Source organism: Melampsora larici-populina (genome assembly GCF_000204055.1).
Source record: "Melampsora larici-populina 98AG31 unplaced genomic scaffold MELLAscaffold_20, whole genome shotgun sequence".
Lineage (NCBI taxonomy): Eukaryota > Fungi > Basidiomycota > Pucciniomycetes > Pucciniales > Melampsoraceae > Melampsora > Melampsora laricis-populina.
The window spans coordinates 293413-307937 of NW_006768784.1; the positions used below are offsets into that span (position 1 = coordinate 293413).

General features: G+C 44.4%; 3 protein-coding genes across 3 annotated transcripts; 2 read left to right on the top strand and 1 right to left on the bottom strand.

Annotated features, from left to right (window-relative positions):
• Positions 1-1549: 1549 nt before the first annotated feature.
• Positions 1550-4312, bottom strand: MELLADRAFT_71947 (uncharacterized protein; the record flags this gene model as incomplete). The annotated part of the gene is made up of 13 exons (XM_007410501.1): positions 1550-2122; positions 2177-2211; positions 2307-2369; positions 2445-2639; positions 2725-2793; positions 2893-3065; positions 3146-3300; positions 3367-3478; positions 3540-3602; positions 3689-3765; positions 3844-3899; positions 4060-4164; positions 4236-4312. 13 exons carry the CDS (start codon positions 4236-4238, stop codon positions 1921-1923), a joined length of 1308 nt encoding a protein of 435 aa, XP_007410563.1.
• Positions 4313-6346: 2034 nt separating this feature from the next.
• Positions 6347-6641, top strand: MELLADRAFT_87312 (uncharacterized protein; the record flags this gene model as incomplete). Its single annotated transcript, XM_007410341.1, has 2 exons — positions 6347-6398; positions 6463-6641. 2 exons carry the CDS (start codon positions 6347-6349, stop codon positions 6639-6641), a joined length of 231 nt encoding a protein of 76 aa, XP_007410403.1.
• A 1754-nt stretch (positions 6642-8395) lies between these two features.
• On the top strand, positions 8396-10664 carry MELLADRAFT_106840 (uncharacterized protein; the record flags this gene model as incomplete). The annotated part of the gene is made up of 4 exons (XM_007410342.1): positions 8396-8585; positions 8754-8773; positions 8844-8954; positions 10131-10664. 4 exons carry the CDS (start codon positions 8396-8398, stop codon positions 10662-10664), a joined length of 855 nt encoding a protein of 284 aa, XP_007410404.1.
• Positions 10665-14525: the final 3861 nt, after the last annotated feature.

Genomic DNA, 14525 nt, shown 5'->3' on the forward strand with positions numbered 1-14525 from the left:
GGCAAATCACACCTTCTTGAACCACCATCCCAAGATAGCCGCTCAATGAGATTGCAGGAAGCAAGGAAAACTTGCGTGACCTCAGAGGCTTAGGAATTTGTCTGGTATGTTGACCCCTTGGTGCACGAGCTTGAGGCCGGTGTAGTTTTTGGGCAGCCATTGCGCTCTCATCTGTCCCAAGATGAGTGTCAGCGCAAAAGAATAGAAATGACATCACAAAAAAAGAAATCCACATACCTAAGAAAACCAAGCAAGCAGGGTCAATTCCACCCACATTGTAAAGGAATTGGCTTTGTGCGTTGGGGCATTGATTTGGGTTGAAAGTTTTGGCTACCTTCACAGTAAGACCAAGACAGTCGCGTACCTTGCAAGCTAAATTAGGGATTGAAACAACAACACCCCTCTCAATTGCAACTTGGTGTGCTAGCTTGTCAAGGTAGATAGCTGGCTCAGCATCAATGGCTGCTTTGATAAAGTCGCACTGCTCATTTGATAAGATTGTTGGCCTTCCAGGAGGATCATAGAATGAAGGATCCGCAATGACTTGGCGAGTCTCATGATACAAACTGAGCTATCAAGTCAGTGAGTCGCTTGATACCGTCAATTCAAGGTCTTGATTGATCATTTCGAGTGTATCACCGCGGAGAGCTTTGCAAATGATGATGTATTTGATGCCGGACAAGTACAAAACAAAAGGCATTGTTGTATAAGAGGAAAGCTGAAAGATCAAAAGAAATCAGCAAACAAAGCAGGAAACAAAACAAGGACTGAGATGACTCACCAGAGTGATAGACAAATTTAATGAGAATGTGATGATGTTGAGAGTTAAAGTGAAAGAAAGGTGGTGGGGATAGAGGACCAAAATTGAGCTGTGATGGTTCACTCGATAGCTCCGAGATTGGTGTGGTATTGTATTGTTACTTGTATTACGTCACAATCATGGGTTTTAAGAGGCCGAAACGGTAAACGGCCGTTAACTGCCAAAAAAATAAAATCAAAAAAGCAAGCTTTTTGAGAACGGCTTGTAGTACAATAAGCTTCACTAAGCTCTTCTTGCCACTCGTGAAGAAACTTAGAACACCTAGACTTTGGTATTGATCTGAAGGTTTCGGATCAGAAACGTCAAGCTAGTGAAGAGGGTCTACTCACAGCTTCATGAATCAAGACCACATCAAGCTCTGTGCGTCTTTACAGTTTCAACAAGTATTATCACATTGCCAACATATTTCCATTAGATCTCAAAATGCAATCAATCATCACACATCCAAATTTGATGTACATAATTGTCTACCTTTAAGCAACTTCTGATAAATACTTTCTCTCAAAAGAAGACTTCAAATGACATCTCTAGAATGTCCTCTGAAATGGTAGGCACAGGTACCTCCATCAATCCGTCATGTTTCATAGTCTGATGGATCTTAGTTACCGGCATGTATAACTTTTGGATTGTTGAGTATCCTTGAAGTCGTCAACTCGTGCGCTGCAAGCTTTGCACTTCTTCGCAGGAGCCTTCAATGTCATGCAGGGTATCTCTCAGCGGGAAGTCACTGACAGTGTAGGTAATCCGGATTTCCAAGAGATTGATCCGGGAACTGATCTGTGTGGAATATATATTGTAGTACAAGCGAAAGTGGGTATAGAGCTAGATCTCTAATTGGTTATAAGAAAGATAAAAAAGGATTGAAGTTTCTTAGACAGTTCAGGATACATTAACTAGTAGCGTATATATAGGTTGAGAGTAGATTGAAAATGGGAGCATCAGTACTGTTTAAAGAGGAGATCCATGCCATGAAATAGATATTCGAAGAATAGATGCACATTTACTATCTAGGAACAAGAGCATTTACAAAATAGTGTGTCTGATGGCAAGACTCAAGAGCGGAGAGAAATACAAACATCATGACTCAAATGAGAAAAATCTTACCCCGTTGATGAAGTCTCTTGGTCATCCTTTACCCGAGTAGTATAGCTTGTGGGGGAACCCTGTTGTTCATGTGGACAATCAGCTTCAGATTTTCTATCCTGCATCTTCAAATCCCCATGGGGTACTGGGTTTAATGGTATTGGAGTCTTCTTATACGCCAGCATTCGCTTAGTTGAAGCCAACCGGTATGCCAAAACACTAAATATGAAGTCAGAGGCAAGGTACTAGACGTCAAAAGCAGAAATTCCTCACATGTTTCCAACGACAGACGCCACAGAGGCGAGACTCTTAAGGTTTGTAAAGAAGAAACAGACTTTACTCAGTAAAAGCTCTCAACGTTTTCTGCCTTGACAAAAAAATCATCAGAGAGAGTGATGCTTACCAGTTCAGGTACTATTACTGATTGTGGGGAAAGCAGGAGATCTTCGCCAGACCTTGCAGCTACCTAAAAAGTGATCACAGGTTCCGAAAATAATGTCAAACCCGTTGCAAGAGATGGATAGTAACCTGGATTGCTTACCGTCCACACAAACACCGGCATATATGATGCCAACCAGAAGCACAGACAGCCTGCTTCAATAAAAAGTGCTTTAATTTCTTCACGGTAAGTAAACCTCAAGCTTCGATTTGGATCCATTCCAAACGGAATGTGTGTTGGACTTTTATGCAAAGTCTTGTATTGTCGATACGTTAAGTAGACGAAAATCATATATATCTGCAGAGAATAGCCAGATCAGTCCCAACAACAGTGCCGCGATGCCTGTTCATTGGAGAAAGCTTGGATTTTATATTTGACTCACAGTCATCAAGGTGAAGTCGAGAACGAAAAAAGCATAATGGGTTTTAAGGAATGCCGACGCGAATTGTTGCTATAATGATTGTCCACAGGACATATTGTTGGAACCACGTAAGTAAGTGGGAGAAGTGACTCTTCAGATCTAATCCGAATATTTGAGCATCCGACTTACATAAAGTTCTGGGAGTCTTTCTAATGGGGATATGATCATTTCCAATTTAGCCCATGAGAATTGTAATGTATCCGTCTCAGTAGACGCCAAGAGTAGTTCCTCGGTCACGCGATCCAGTGTGTTGAAAATATCGGTTTGCCGACGATAAGCCGGAATATAGATCGAGCAAAGAACTAAATTTCATGCAAAGTAAGCACTGTGATATTGGGGACTGACAACGAGAAAACATCATCCAATCAAAAAGTTAATCTACCTGGAACATTTACCACAAGCCAGAAGACAAATATTCCATTGAGCAGGTTTATCACCCATGAAGGCATCCCACAACGTTCGCTATTGGAGTCTTCTCTAAATGTGGGGTCCCAAAAAGCGCGCACTCGGTTCGCGATAGTACCCCACATGATGCACCTGAGCTTGCAAGAAGGTGAGTAAGATATATCAATACGCGAGGGCCTAAATTTAGAAAGTTCCTACCACAACATGAAGCCGACTATAGGCCAGCGATACCACTCAAGAAAAAGTTTTCCTCGCACGGGACGTTGAGCGATGTCTGTGTATAGCTGACAGGACATGTCTACAATGGTGACTGTCTGACTTTGCCTTTGTAAGCAACGTATAGTATTCAATCCAATATCAGAATCACTGACGTGCTGCATAACATATTGAGCCTATCGACTCCACAAGTACGCGATCAGGCTTCAAAAGTCCACCTAATATATATTAATTCAATTATCAAAGACCCAAATCATTACTGTATAGGTGGGGTGAAGAAATTATTGATGAATGATTGTCTCACTTTTGAACTTTTTCATGAACCAGTAGTGTCCCGATTGAATATGATTAATCAAGACCAGTGTTGCCAAAGTCATTATGCTAAAAGCAGGAATGAAAGGGCGTCAGTTTGAGAAATTGTGGGTGACTGTGTCATGAGTCATAGATTTTAGCACATACGAGATATGCGCTAGAAGAAAGACAATCAAAATAAAAGACATCCACGTTGGATTACGCTTCCTTATTTCAAATTTCAATTCATTCGGTTGAGCGAGTCCAAAGGTTTGTGATTGATCATGATCGAAATGAGGGCAGCCCGTGATTCAAACGCAACTTCGAATCTATTAGAAGCAGAGAGCAATAGATCTAGAAGATGGGAAGAAGCATATCTCTTACCGCCGAAGCCTGCGCGTAGATGTAAGGGATCAAAGCAGCGTAGGCATTGATATCCGGTGGAAGTGTTCTCAGAAGGGCCGCGATTTTTGTAACGCCTGTGTCGACCTTTTGACAGCGAAGGTATGAACAAAAACTTCATGAGCGGTAGGCAGTAAGAATCTTCCAGTGAAACTCACCATTTCTCGAAGGATTTCACTATGATGAAAGAGGCAAGATAAAAAATTGGAAAATTATGTGTATTCCTTGATGAGCTGCTTTGGCCATCATGATGACACTAGAACAAGAATAGGCTTTTTGTAACTGAGGCGAAAAAGGGTTTTGCGCCTCTAATCAGCGAGATCCATGGATTTACGACCGTGAATTGTCGATGACTCAATTCCCATGATCATTCTCGTCAAGGTGAGGCCGGAGGGGGGCGAGCCGGGAGGAAATGACACATTGCATGGAATGCCTGTGAACTCACATACCCAACTCGTGCTTCACTTCATTTGTTTGTGAACCAGCTGAGCTCTAAGCTTAACATAAGGGGTAGGTGATTTTTACACCGACCCATTTACACCGAATCATTCAGTGTAAAAAGGGTCGGTGTAAAAATCAAAGAATGGGGGGGGTTCTTTGAATTTTACTTAGCTTAACAAAGCCCTCTCTGCGCGGCCGCGTCCGCGCCCTCGCAGAGGGGCTTAGGACTAATCGTCGATTTTTGGCTTGAGCACTACACTCCTTAAGTGTCTCTAAGGAGTTTTTCGCATTTTTACGCTTCCCTCACAAACCAACCTCACTTGGCGCTGCTGGGAAAGTTGTTCATGATCATTTTCTACATGTGTATATCTTGTTATCACGAGAGAAACACTACCTCACCATGCTGTTCTTGAGGGAGTTTTCAAGCCTTATGTCTCACTTGTAAAGGGGCATACAGGGTGAATTTGCACCGTACCCGATTTTTGAATCATTTCTACAGGTGTGTTGTAAGAATCATCAACCTCCTTTTTTGGCCACACCGTTCACACTGGCCATGATTCTAGACTACAAGATTATGTAGAATTTTTATCAGAACAACTTTCCCTGCGGAGTCAGGTGAAGTTTGTTTGTGAGGGAAGCGTGAAAATCTGAAAAACACCTTAGAGACACTTAAGGAGTGTAGTGCTCAAGCCAAAAATCGACAATTAGTCCTAAGCCCCTCTGCGAGGGCGCGGACGCGGCCGCGCAGAGAGGGCTTTGTTAAGCTAAGAATTTTACACTTGTTTTGTTTTTTTTTGTCGGTGTTATCAAATTCCGTGTAAAAAAGACTGTGTAAAAGTCATGTGCCCGGTCGTGAGTTGTATTTTTACACTGACTATTTTACACATGCTACGGCTGTGTAAGAAAAGTCAGTGTAAATATCTTGGGCCCCGACCCGAGGTGTATTTTTACACCGAGAAGATTACACCGCGCTACCATGTGTAAGGTCGGGTCGGTGCAAAATTGCAAAATTGCTGAGCTGGCATGCAATTTTACACCGATCATTTACACCACATCTTCAACGCAATACCACTTCAGCCATTTGAAAGCCTGATAAACCCCCAGCGCGGATATCAATTGGAGAAGCTCATTATCAGTTGGTAACTCGTGGCTATTGGGGTGGCAATCATTATTGGTGCCAGGTGGTGCGGTCGGTGGAAGGTGTTTTAGATGTCTGGCATTATGATGAGCTTAAAAATGGGGGCTTTGCCCAGCTCATATCCCGCGAGGTGGACAGCATTGCTGGGTGCATTCCTGACACCAGCTGGACATGTTACACACGGGTTCCTTTTGAAGCAGAAAGCGCCAAGATCAAGCATGCGATTTTGGAAATGATGAAGAAATTTCCTACCCAGCACTTCAGAATTCCATTCTCTTTGCCTACAAGCACATCACCTTTTGGAGGTGGCCTTCCCTCACTTGAAGAAACCAAAAAAGGCCCTTCAACTACCTCTATTCTACCCAAAACGGCTTCATTGGAACTTGGTGTTGACGCTGGAGAAGATGAAGAACATCTTGACATAAATGACGACGTCATCTACGATAATGACGACATCATCTTGACATAAATGACGACGTCATCTACGATAATGGCGACATCATCTATGATAATGACAACGTCATCTACGGTAATGAAGCCCCTCTTGATGAACACCATGTCATAGGTACCGAAGAGGCCGACATCAAGCTTGATGAGGACGCTCTATCACCTTCTGAAGAACTCGAAACCGCTATAAAACCTGTCAACAAATTGAAGATTAAGTTGGCCATACCCAAGAACCCTCTTCCAATGGTCCAAGAGGATTGTTCACCACCATTTGCCACCGCCGACGTTGAACGACGTAAGTACCCCCTTTCTTAACTATCATTGTGCTTCTCAGACCACTGACTTGTTTGATGGTGCAGGTACTGGTCCTAAGCGCTCGCGCAAAGCTGCAAACAAATCGGTGGCCTTGCAAACGGACGACAGCTCTGCAGCAGCTAAACAAAAGGCTACAGCTGATAAGCGCAAAGCCGCAGCTGCAAAGGGGCGCCAGGCTGCAGCGGAGAGCCGCGAGCAGCTTAAGAAGTTGAGGGAGGAGTAATTTTTCTTTTTGAAAATCAAACAAATCAAATGAAAAGCCTGTGTGCTTATTGTTCTGTCTGTGTTATGGATGTGTTTACTTCATCTTCCTTCCTGTGTGTTGACTACAAGATGTTTCTTGTGCGGTTATCTGGCGTTTTCATTTCTCATGTCTGTGTAGGATTTTCGGTGCAAAAATCCATTTAGGCGTGCCTAAATTGGAATTTTGCACGCGGCTTGCTTACACAGACTTTTCCTGTGTAAAGCTTGGAAGTGCAAATATGTGATTTCGTTGGTCTATATTGAATTTTACGCAGACTTTTTTTACACCAAATCATTTGGTGTAAAAGTTCCAATGCAAAATTCAATCTCGCGACCGGCGACAAGATTTTTACACAGCTTTTTTTACACAGAATTTAATAACACCGACAAAAAAAAATCAAAAAAAGTGTAAAAATTAAAGAACCCCCCCTTTCTTTGAATTTTACACCGACCCATGTTTACACATGTAGATTCGGTGTAAATGGGTCGGTGTAAAATTCCCCCTCCCCTTAACATAAGCCCCTCTTCCGACGCGGCCACGTCCGCTCTCGAAGAGGGGCTTAGGGTATAGACCCCGAGCTTGGCCTGAGACCAGCAGGAATTTCAAGCACTTTTGCTTGAAATCCATTTATGAGGGCTCTAAACATCGTAAAAGCATGTAAAAAATTCAGGAGTGCTTCTTTGATGTGTTCTGCTTCACTTCATACACTACGGGTCAACAGTTGACAGGTCGCGATATTGCTTTGTTATCCTCCCCAACGACATTGTGCCGGTGACTGCAAGATATCCTCGCCATGTCTTTTGGGTCCTGGCCTATCCCGGCTGTCAACAATTTGAGTCCGTTTGACACCCATCAAGGAAACCTGGTACATGTCCCACAGCGTGCTCAGGCCTTTGTTGTAGAGCTATGGGGTTACACGACTGCACCACAGAGTGTCACGTGTGTGTTATGTTGTACAGCTTCTCTTGTAGTGGAGTCTCTCCTCCTCGGCGGAAGCCTTCCACATGACTTACCATTGTGGAGGCCAATTCCTTGGAGAGAGCACTGACATGATTACCGTACTATTTGTTATAGGTTATGAGCAGCGCTTAGTACGTTTTTCTCAATCATCTCGCAAAGCTTGTAGAGTAAGTCTGAACTGCCATTCAGCTTCCGGTCATATGTCATTAGCTTGTACTCCACCGAAGAAATCGAATTCCACAAGGGAAACCAGATTGCAATCTCGATCACGCTTACCATTGTCTCGTCCTCCGTCGCGCGCAGGCTCCGCCTCAGGCAAAGAGCAAACTTTGAACTATTTGAATGGATCCAATCCAATTCAAACAGTTCTCCCAGCATTCACAGGACCTAAACCAACAATATTGCGCTGATGTCCTTGATTTCATTGCGGCGATATCGTATGTGAGGATAATAAACCAAGATTGGCCCGATATCGTGGCGATATTGCGAGACACAATATTGCCGCGATGTCTTGATTGGGCCGTAGTGTACTGTTTTCAGCATGTCACCACTTGCAGATTGTGGAGAAATTGGATTCCAGTATCCAGAGAGTTCAAAGGGTTCAGCGCGCGTGCAGGCCCGGAAATTGATTTGGGAGTTTTGGCCAAATATTTTGTTTTGGACCAAAGTCCAATTGTAGCTTACGTGCGGCTATCTGCGGGAAGCACTTCCAATTGTTGCACCCCCGCTCATGCACAACATGGTTGAACACCACCACCTAATTAGCTGTTGACATGCATCTTCAAAGTTCAGCAAGAGAAGCAGCGACCACGAAATCACCTGAAGACATCTCTAATGAATCAAGTAGTTCTCCGCAAGCAATTGAATTTGAGACAGGTCGACCTCTGATCGAAGAAAACCACCAAAAAGGCTCACCTGAAGCCCAATTCAAGAATCTTCAGGCCATGTTCCATACCAAATACGGTTTTGAGTCTTGAGAAAAACAGATACGATCCATCCAAAGCCTGATGAACAACAAGACAACATTCCTTCTTGCCGGAACCGGATTCAGGAAGTCTTGCGTAGCCAAGATGTTTCTTATGCTTTTTCCTGTGGACTTGGGAGCCTTCGTCCTAGTCTTGAATCCCACAGACACGTGGGGTGACAATCAGGTACGTTTTTGTGCTTGATTGAGCGTCATCAAGGTTGGTTTGACTGACAATCCTTTGTGATTTTGCTTAGGTGAAGGAAAAGATGAATGCAGGCTTTTCAGCCGTGAATCTGAACTGTAATAATTTTACGGACGAGGTAATACGCAACCTTGAGCGCGGTGCCTACCGTTTTGGGTATGTGGTGAGTTATGGCTGCTGCTGTACGTTGACTTTCTGCAGCCAACCTTTTGCTACATTTCTAGTCACCCAAAATCTTTTTAAACAACCCTTGATTTACAAGCATCCATTTCTCAAAGAATTTTCAAGAAAAATTGGTCCTAAAGGTGGTTGACAAGGCCCATCTCAATTACTACTGGGGTCTTGCAAAAAGCAATAAACACAAGATAGGGATTTCTATAACTGGGCCTCAAGACAGATCGTCTTTCCGACCTTTGTATGGCGATCTCATTAAAAGGTTTTTGGCTACCAAGCGAGTACCGATTCTATTGATGTCAGCTACCTGCCCACCAAAGGCGATGAATGTGATTTTTGAAAATCTCCAATTACGCCAGAGTGATGTCAACATTCACAAAGCCGAGCTAACGTGCCCGGAAATTCGCTGGATTCATCTGAGAGTCCCTACAGGAATCTCCTTAGTTGGATAACCTCCCATTTTTTTTGGTCCCAAAGCAAACATACCCATCAACTCTATCCCACCGACTCTAGTTTATTGCCACACCCAGGATGACACCCTCGCCACAATGCAAGCTATAAACCTTGGCCGCGAAAATCCTACGGACTTGAGCTGTGGATTCAGTACCTGCGTGCGAAGATATCACACTACCACTGCAGCCAACAATAAGTTACAGCGGGTAAAAGACTTTTCCAAAGGCAAATTCCCTATCATGACTTGTACCACCGCCCTTGGAATGGGTCAAAACTGAACTAGTACGACGGGTCCTTGTTTTGGGACGCACCAGCCCATCCAATACAATTCAAATGGTAGGCCGCGCTGGGCGTGATGGCCAAATGGGTGTTGGGTTTTTATTAGTAGAGGCTAAACGACCCGGTGGTAAAGACTTGGTGGCAGATTTCACCAATCCCACTGATCAATCTGACAACAATCGCATGGATGCTTTGGCAATTACTCCTGTCTGCTTGCAAGTCGCATTTGCCATTGATATGAAGTAAGTGGAATCACCTCATTTCCTGAATCCTGTGTGCTGACCATTTTTCCTTCAGAAAAGGATACATACTGATTTATTTAGACGACCAGGTCTATGTTGATGAGCTACTGCGACAGCAGCTTGCTGGAATTCCTAAATGCTGTTGCTCAAATTGCAACTTGAATTCAGCACTCGGTTTTTCTCATGCACAGCTTGAGATCTCAACATCAACATTTGATTCTTGGATTGAAAAAGATTATACTCTGCCAAACGATACGTTGAATCTTTTCAACCAAACTATATTGGCTCTATCTGATGAGCCACTCAAGACTCTGGAAGTCTCTGAAGGAGACCCGATTTGTCAAGAAATCCGATACATCAGGCTGTATCTCTGGCTTAGAAAGGCTTTCAACAATATTTTTGAATCTTATTATCCCAATTGTGAATTGTCTTATTTCACACCGGAAGTGCTTTTCTCAAGTGAACTCGCTTGGAAGATATGTAAGAATCTGGTTGGTCTTACCAATGGCCTACCATTGGATGCAATCTATGGAGGTGAACCACTTCCCAACACATATCTCAGGCTCACCGAAGTAATGAACACTTGGCGCAAGAGCAGAAACGTTTGGGCCGTTTTGGATCCCACTGAAGAAGAGTTGGAGTATCATAAAAAGGCATCTCAAGATCACATTGATTTTACTAGTCAAAAAGGCAACTCTTGCAGGCGTGTATTAACATCATCCTAGTTTTTTATTACAACTATCCTGAAACAATGGTGTCTTCACCTTTTTCGTGTGCTTTATGTCCCCAGCAGTATCAAGATGTTTTTTGAAGAACATCAACCTCAAGATTATGTGCCAACTTGTGTCTTCCAACTTCCAAAACATCAAGGAGCATCTTGTCGCCCTGCATATGCTGGGAATCCATTTCACCCAAGTAGTCTTGAGCTGTCCGCTGGAATTGCGCCATGGTTGCTTCATTGATCTTGTGATCATGTTTCTGATGTATTGGTTGTAGTCCTGATTGAATTTTCAGTTGTTGAATTAGCTTGCGCAGCTGAAAGGTTTTAGGTTGAATTAGCAATTTCAATATCTGGTCCTTCCCCTTGAAAAAAATTGAAAGATATTAATAATCATGAATCAAAAATATTTGACATCCAATCAGTTTGTGTAAACAGACTTACCGCACAATTGTAAAAGAACTTCAACCAGTAATTCATAGTTTCTAAGAAGAAGTCTGTAGCTACAAAATGACCCAGGCCGTCCCTGGTTAGAATAAGCATGCAGTGCTTGATTAAAGTTGCTAAAGGTTTTGGCAGATCCTGCTCCACTAAGTTGATGAATCGAGTGATATGTCGAGCACAGTGAGGGAGGCCTTTCAGACCACGAGCCATGAGAGACCATAATCTCCACATGGAAATACATTGTCCAATATCACCACATTAGGGCGGTTCAAGAAGAGAACTGCGAACCCACGTGACGCAAAGTCCCGATCCACAATTTTAAGGACGCCCAGTCCTTAAAATCCCGGTTCGCACAATCACAAACACCGTAAATTAAAGTTTTAAGTCTCTCCAAATTCAGGTCCAACGCATCTCACCTGTCGTCTTTTGCTTTTTTTTTTGCTTAGTTCCTGTTTTTTTTGGATCATCTTGTCCTAGCCAGACAAGAAATAGGGGGTCTTCTCTGTGTGTTATGTGTTAGATTTTCTTGGTGGCGTCCTTCTATCATCTTCTTTTGTCAGTTTCTCAAAATCGAAAGCCCCACTTTTGCACGTCACATTTGATTCAAGACAAACCTATATCAAAGCACTCATCCTCCTATATCTATCAACTATTCACCGTGAACGATTTAATACCTCATAACATGCCTCGGGTGTCCGATCGAGTGCTGGTAATCCGCGATCTCACCAACCTGTGTGTCGTGGCACACATCGAGGGCAACATACGAATTCCTGGTGACGCCCCCGATGTCAGCAACCCAACTGATGGTGAGCTTGTCTTCAACTCAGATCCTGACATGGCCAACTTGTACGATCTCATCTTTGATGAAGAAGATCTTTGGGGTGAGCTACTTGCCCACGTAATCTCAAGAAGGTACCTTCACGATCGCACACGGGACCCATTCCCAAAATCATTCAACTTGCGAGACATGCTACGAGCTTGTCGAACAGACTTTTGCCAGGCCATGCGGACTACCCCTGAGGGGTTCTATGCCCTGCTTCAAATGATTGAATCACATTCAATCTTTGTCTAGTCAGGGAACCATTCTCAGCCACCAGTTGACAAACAATTAGCGATAACGTTGGAGTGTCTTGGAAGCAATGGAAACACGGCATCGGTTGGCAGGTTTTCCAGAAACTACAAGGTTGGCCGTGGTACTGTGATCAACTGCTCTCAACGTGTGATATCAGCTATATTGGATGTAGGAGCCCACTACCTTACATGGCCCAATCCCGATAGGCGCAAGGCTATCTCAAAGGTCCTTTTGCGGGACGGATTCCCAGGTTGTGTTGGATTTGTCAACGGAACAACCATCCCCCTTTTCCAACGACCCAGTCGAGATGGGGATGTATTCTTTGACCGGAAGCATCGTTATTCAATCAACGTCCAGGTTTTTTGTGACTGCGACCGGAGGATCATCTACGCTTACGCTGGTTGGCCGGGGTCGTGCTGCGATAGCACGGTGTATTCAAAAACGGACATAGCCAATCACCCTTTGAGATTCTTTGACCAAGGTTTGCACTTGATCTACGAATCTCTCATTCCATTACAATTTTTTAACTTTATATTTATTTCATAGAAAGGTCACTAAGTTCTTTCCCTTGCCTAGCTGGGGCTAGGTGAGGGAAAGTCGTTTGCAGGAGTTAAGCCTCCGCTATCAAGGATAGTTCCTTTACTTGGAGCTCTCCCGTCAGCGGGACTTGGTATGGGGGAGGCTCTCAAAAGGTGACTCTCTCGTGGAGACTTCTATGTAGGTTGGACCTCCACTCCGGGAGGGGAGGTCTACTCTGGTAGTTTGTTGGCTGGAGAGTAGGGAAAGTCTGTCTCCCCGTTTCTCTGGTCTGGTGTCAGGCCTGAGCCTAGCGGGCTTTCCCCTCTCCTGGTGCCAGACATGTTCTCTGCAGCGGTGTGACCAAGAATATTAGGAGTGAACCTGTTTGGTATCTGTGCGACACAACTGAATTTGCGCACGAGCAAAGCTACTTAGAACAGTGGATTCCACTCCTTAAGGCGGTGTCAAGAAAAAGGACGTAGTAAGAGGAGCAAATTCGTGTAGGAAAGATAAGATAAAGACCAAAATTGAAAGAAAGAGGCAAGCGCACATCAAACGGGCGCAGATGAAAAAAGGTTAAAAAGAAAGACTGCCGGGTAGTGTGATAATATTACTAGGTCGTTCTGCAAGTCTGGATTGTATTCTCCTTTATCCAGGAAGCCGGGGGGTTGCTGAGCAGAGGATTTTGTACCCATGTGTTGGTGGACAGGTCATGAGACACTTTGAAGCATGGTAAATTGTCTTCCGATATGTCTAAGGCCCGACGTGCCGACTTCCAATCTTGTTTGTTCCAATTTTGCTGGTACAGCTCATGGCAGTAATGCACCAACCCGGCCTGGAAAAACCGGGTTGGCCCCGGGACCGGGACCGGGTCAAGCGGCTCTCGGCGCGGCTTTAAGGAAGATTGGGCTGACCCGGTCCGGCCCGTTGATAGGAAAACAGGCAAGTTTTGGTGAAATGATCTGCAATTTCCACAGAAAATGATATCATTTCTTCATTTAGTCAAATTATTGTTCACTATTGGTGCCATACTAGGCTTTTACAAGGGTATCTGAAGCCCAATTCAGGATTTGAGCCTGCCCGGCGTCAATTTTGTGAGTTATTTGTTCCTTTCAAAGCGCACATTGAGTTTGAGCTACCGGACCGGGTCGACCCGGTTTGAAGCTGGCTTGGTCCCGGGCGAGCTGAGATTCTCCGGGTCAGGGCCGGGTCAATGCATTACATGGCAGGAAGACTTCCATCTACCCAAGCTTTTAATGGACTCTGTCGGCACCCCCGCCTTTGTCAGGAGTGTTGCTCCGCCAATTCGAAACAAGTGACCGGTCATCTTGGATTTTGGTCCCCATGCCTTTGTCATTGCGTCGAGCATTTGTTTACAAGTGATTCCAGCTACCCCGCCTGGTCCTCTTTCGAGGAACAATTGTTGGGCACTTTCCCAGAGAAATGAGTCCGTTAGACGTTGTAGGGCCGCGACTGGGCACAGGACCCCTCGAGTCTCTCGGAGTACTAGTTGTTGTAACTCCCCAGGGTTGGCGGTCTTTGCCTCTCGCAGGACAATCACTGCTATCTTGACCCCTTTTGATATGTGAAAGGAGATGTTGCATCTGAGAATCGCTGTGAGGTCCTTTCTGTCGTAAGAGGCGTCTTTGCATACCAACTCGCCTAAACGCGCTAGTCCCCAGTACGCTGTGAGAGCCAGCGCCGATAAACCCTCTGGATCAGCCTCGTTCTCTGCTATACTACCCATCAAGATCACCAGTGCTTTCGGAGTTACTGGTTCTCTGTCTAGCTTGTTGAAGGGGGTTCTAGCTTCGAGTCTTTCTGATGCGCGGA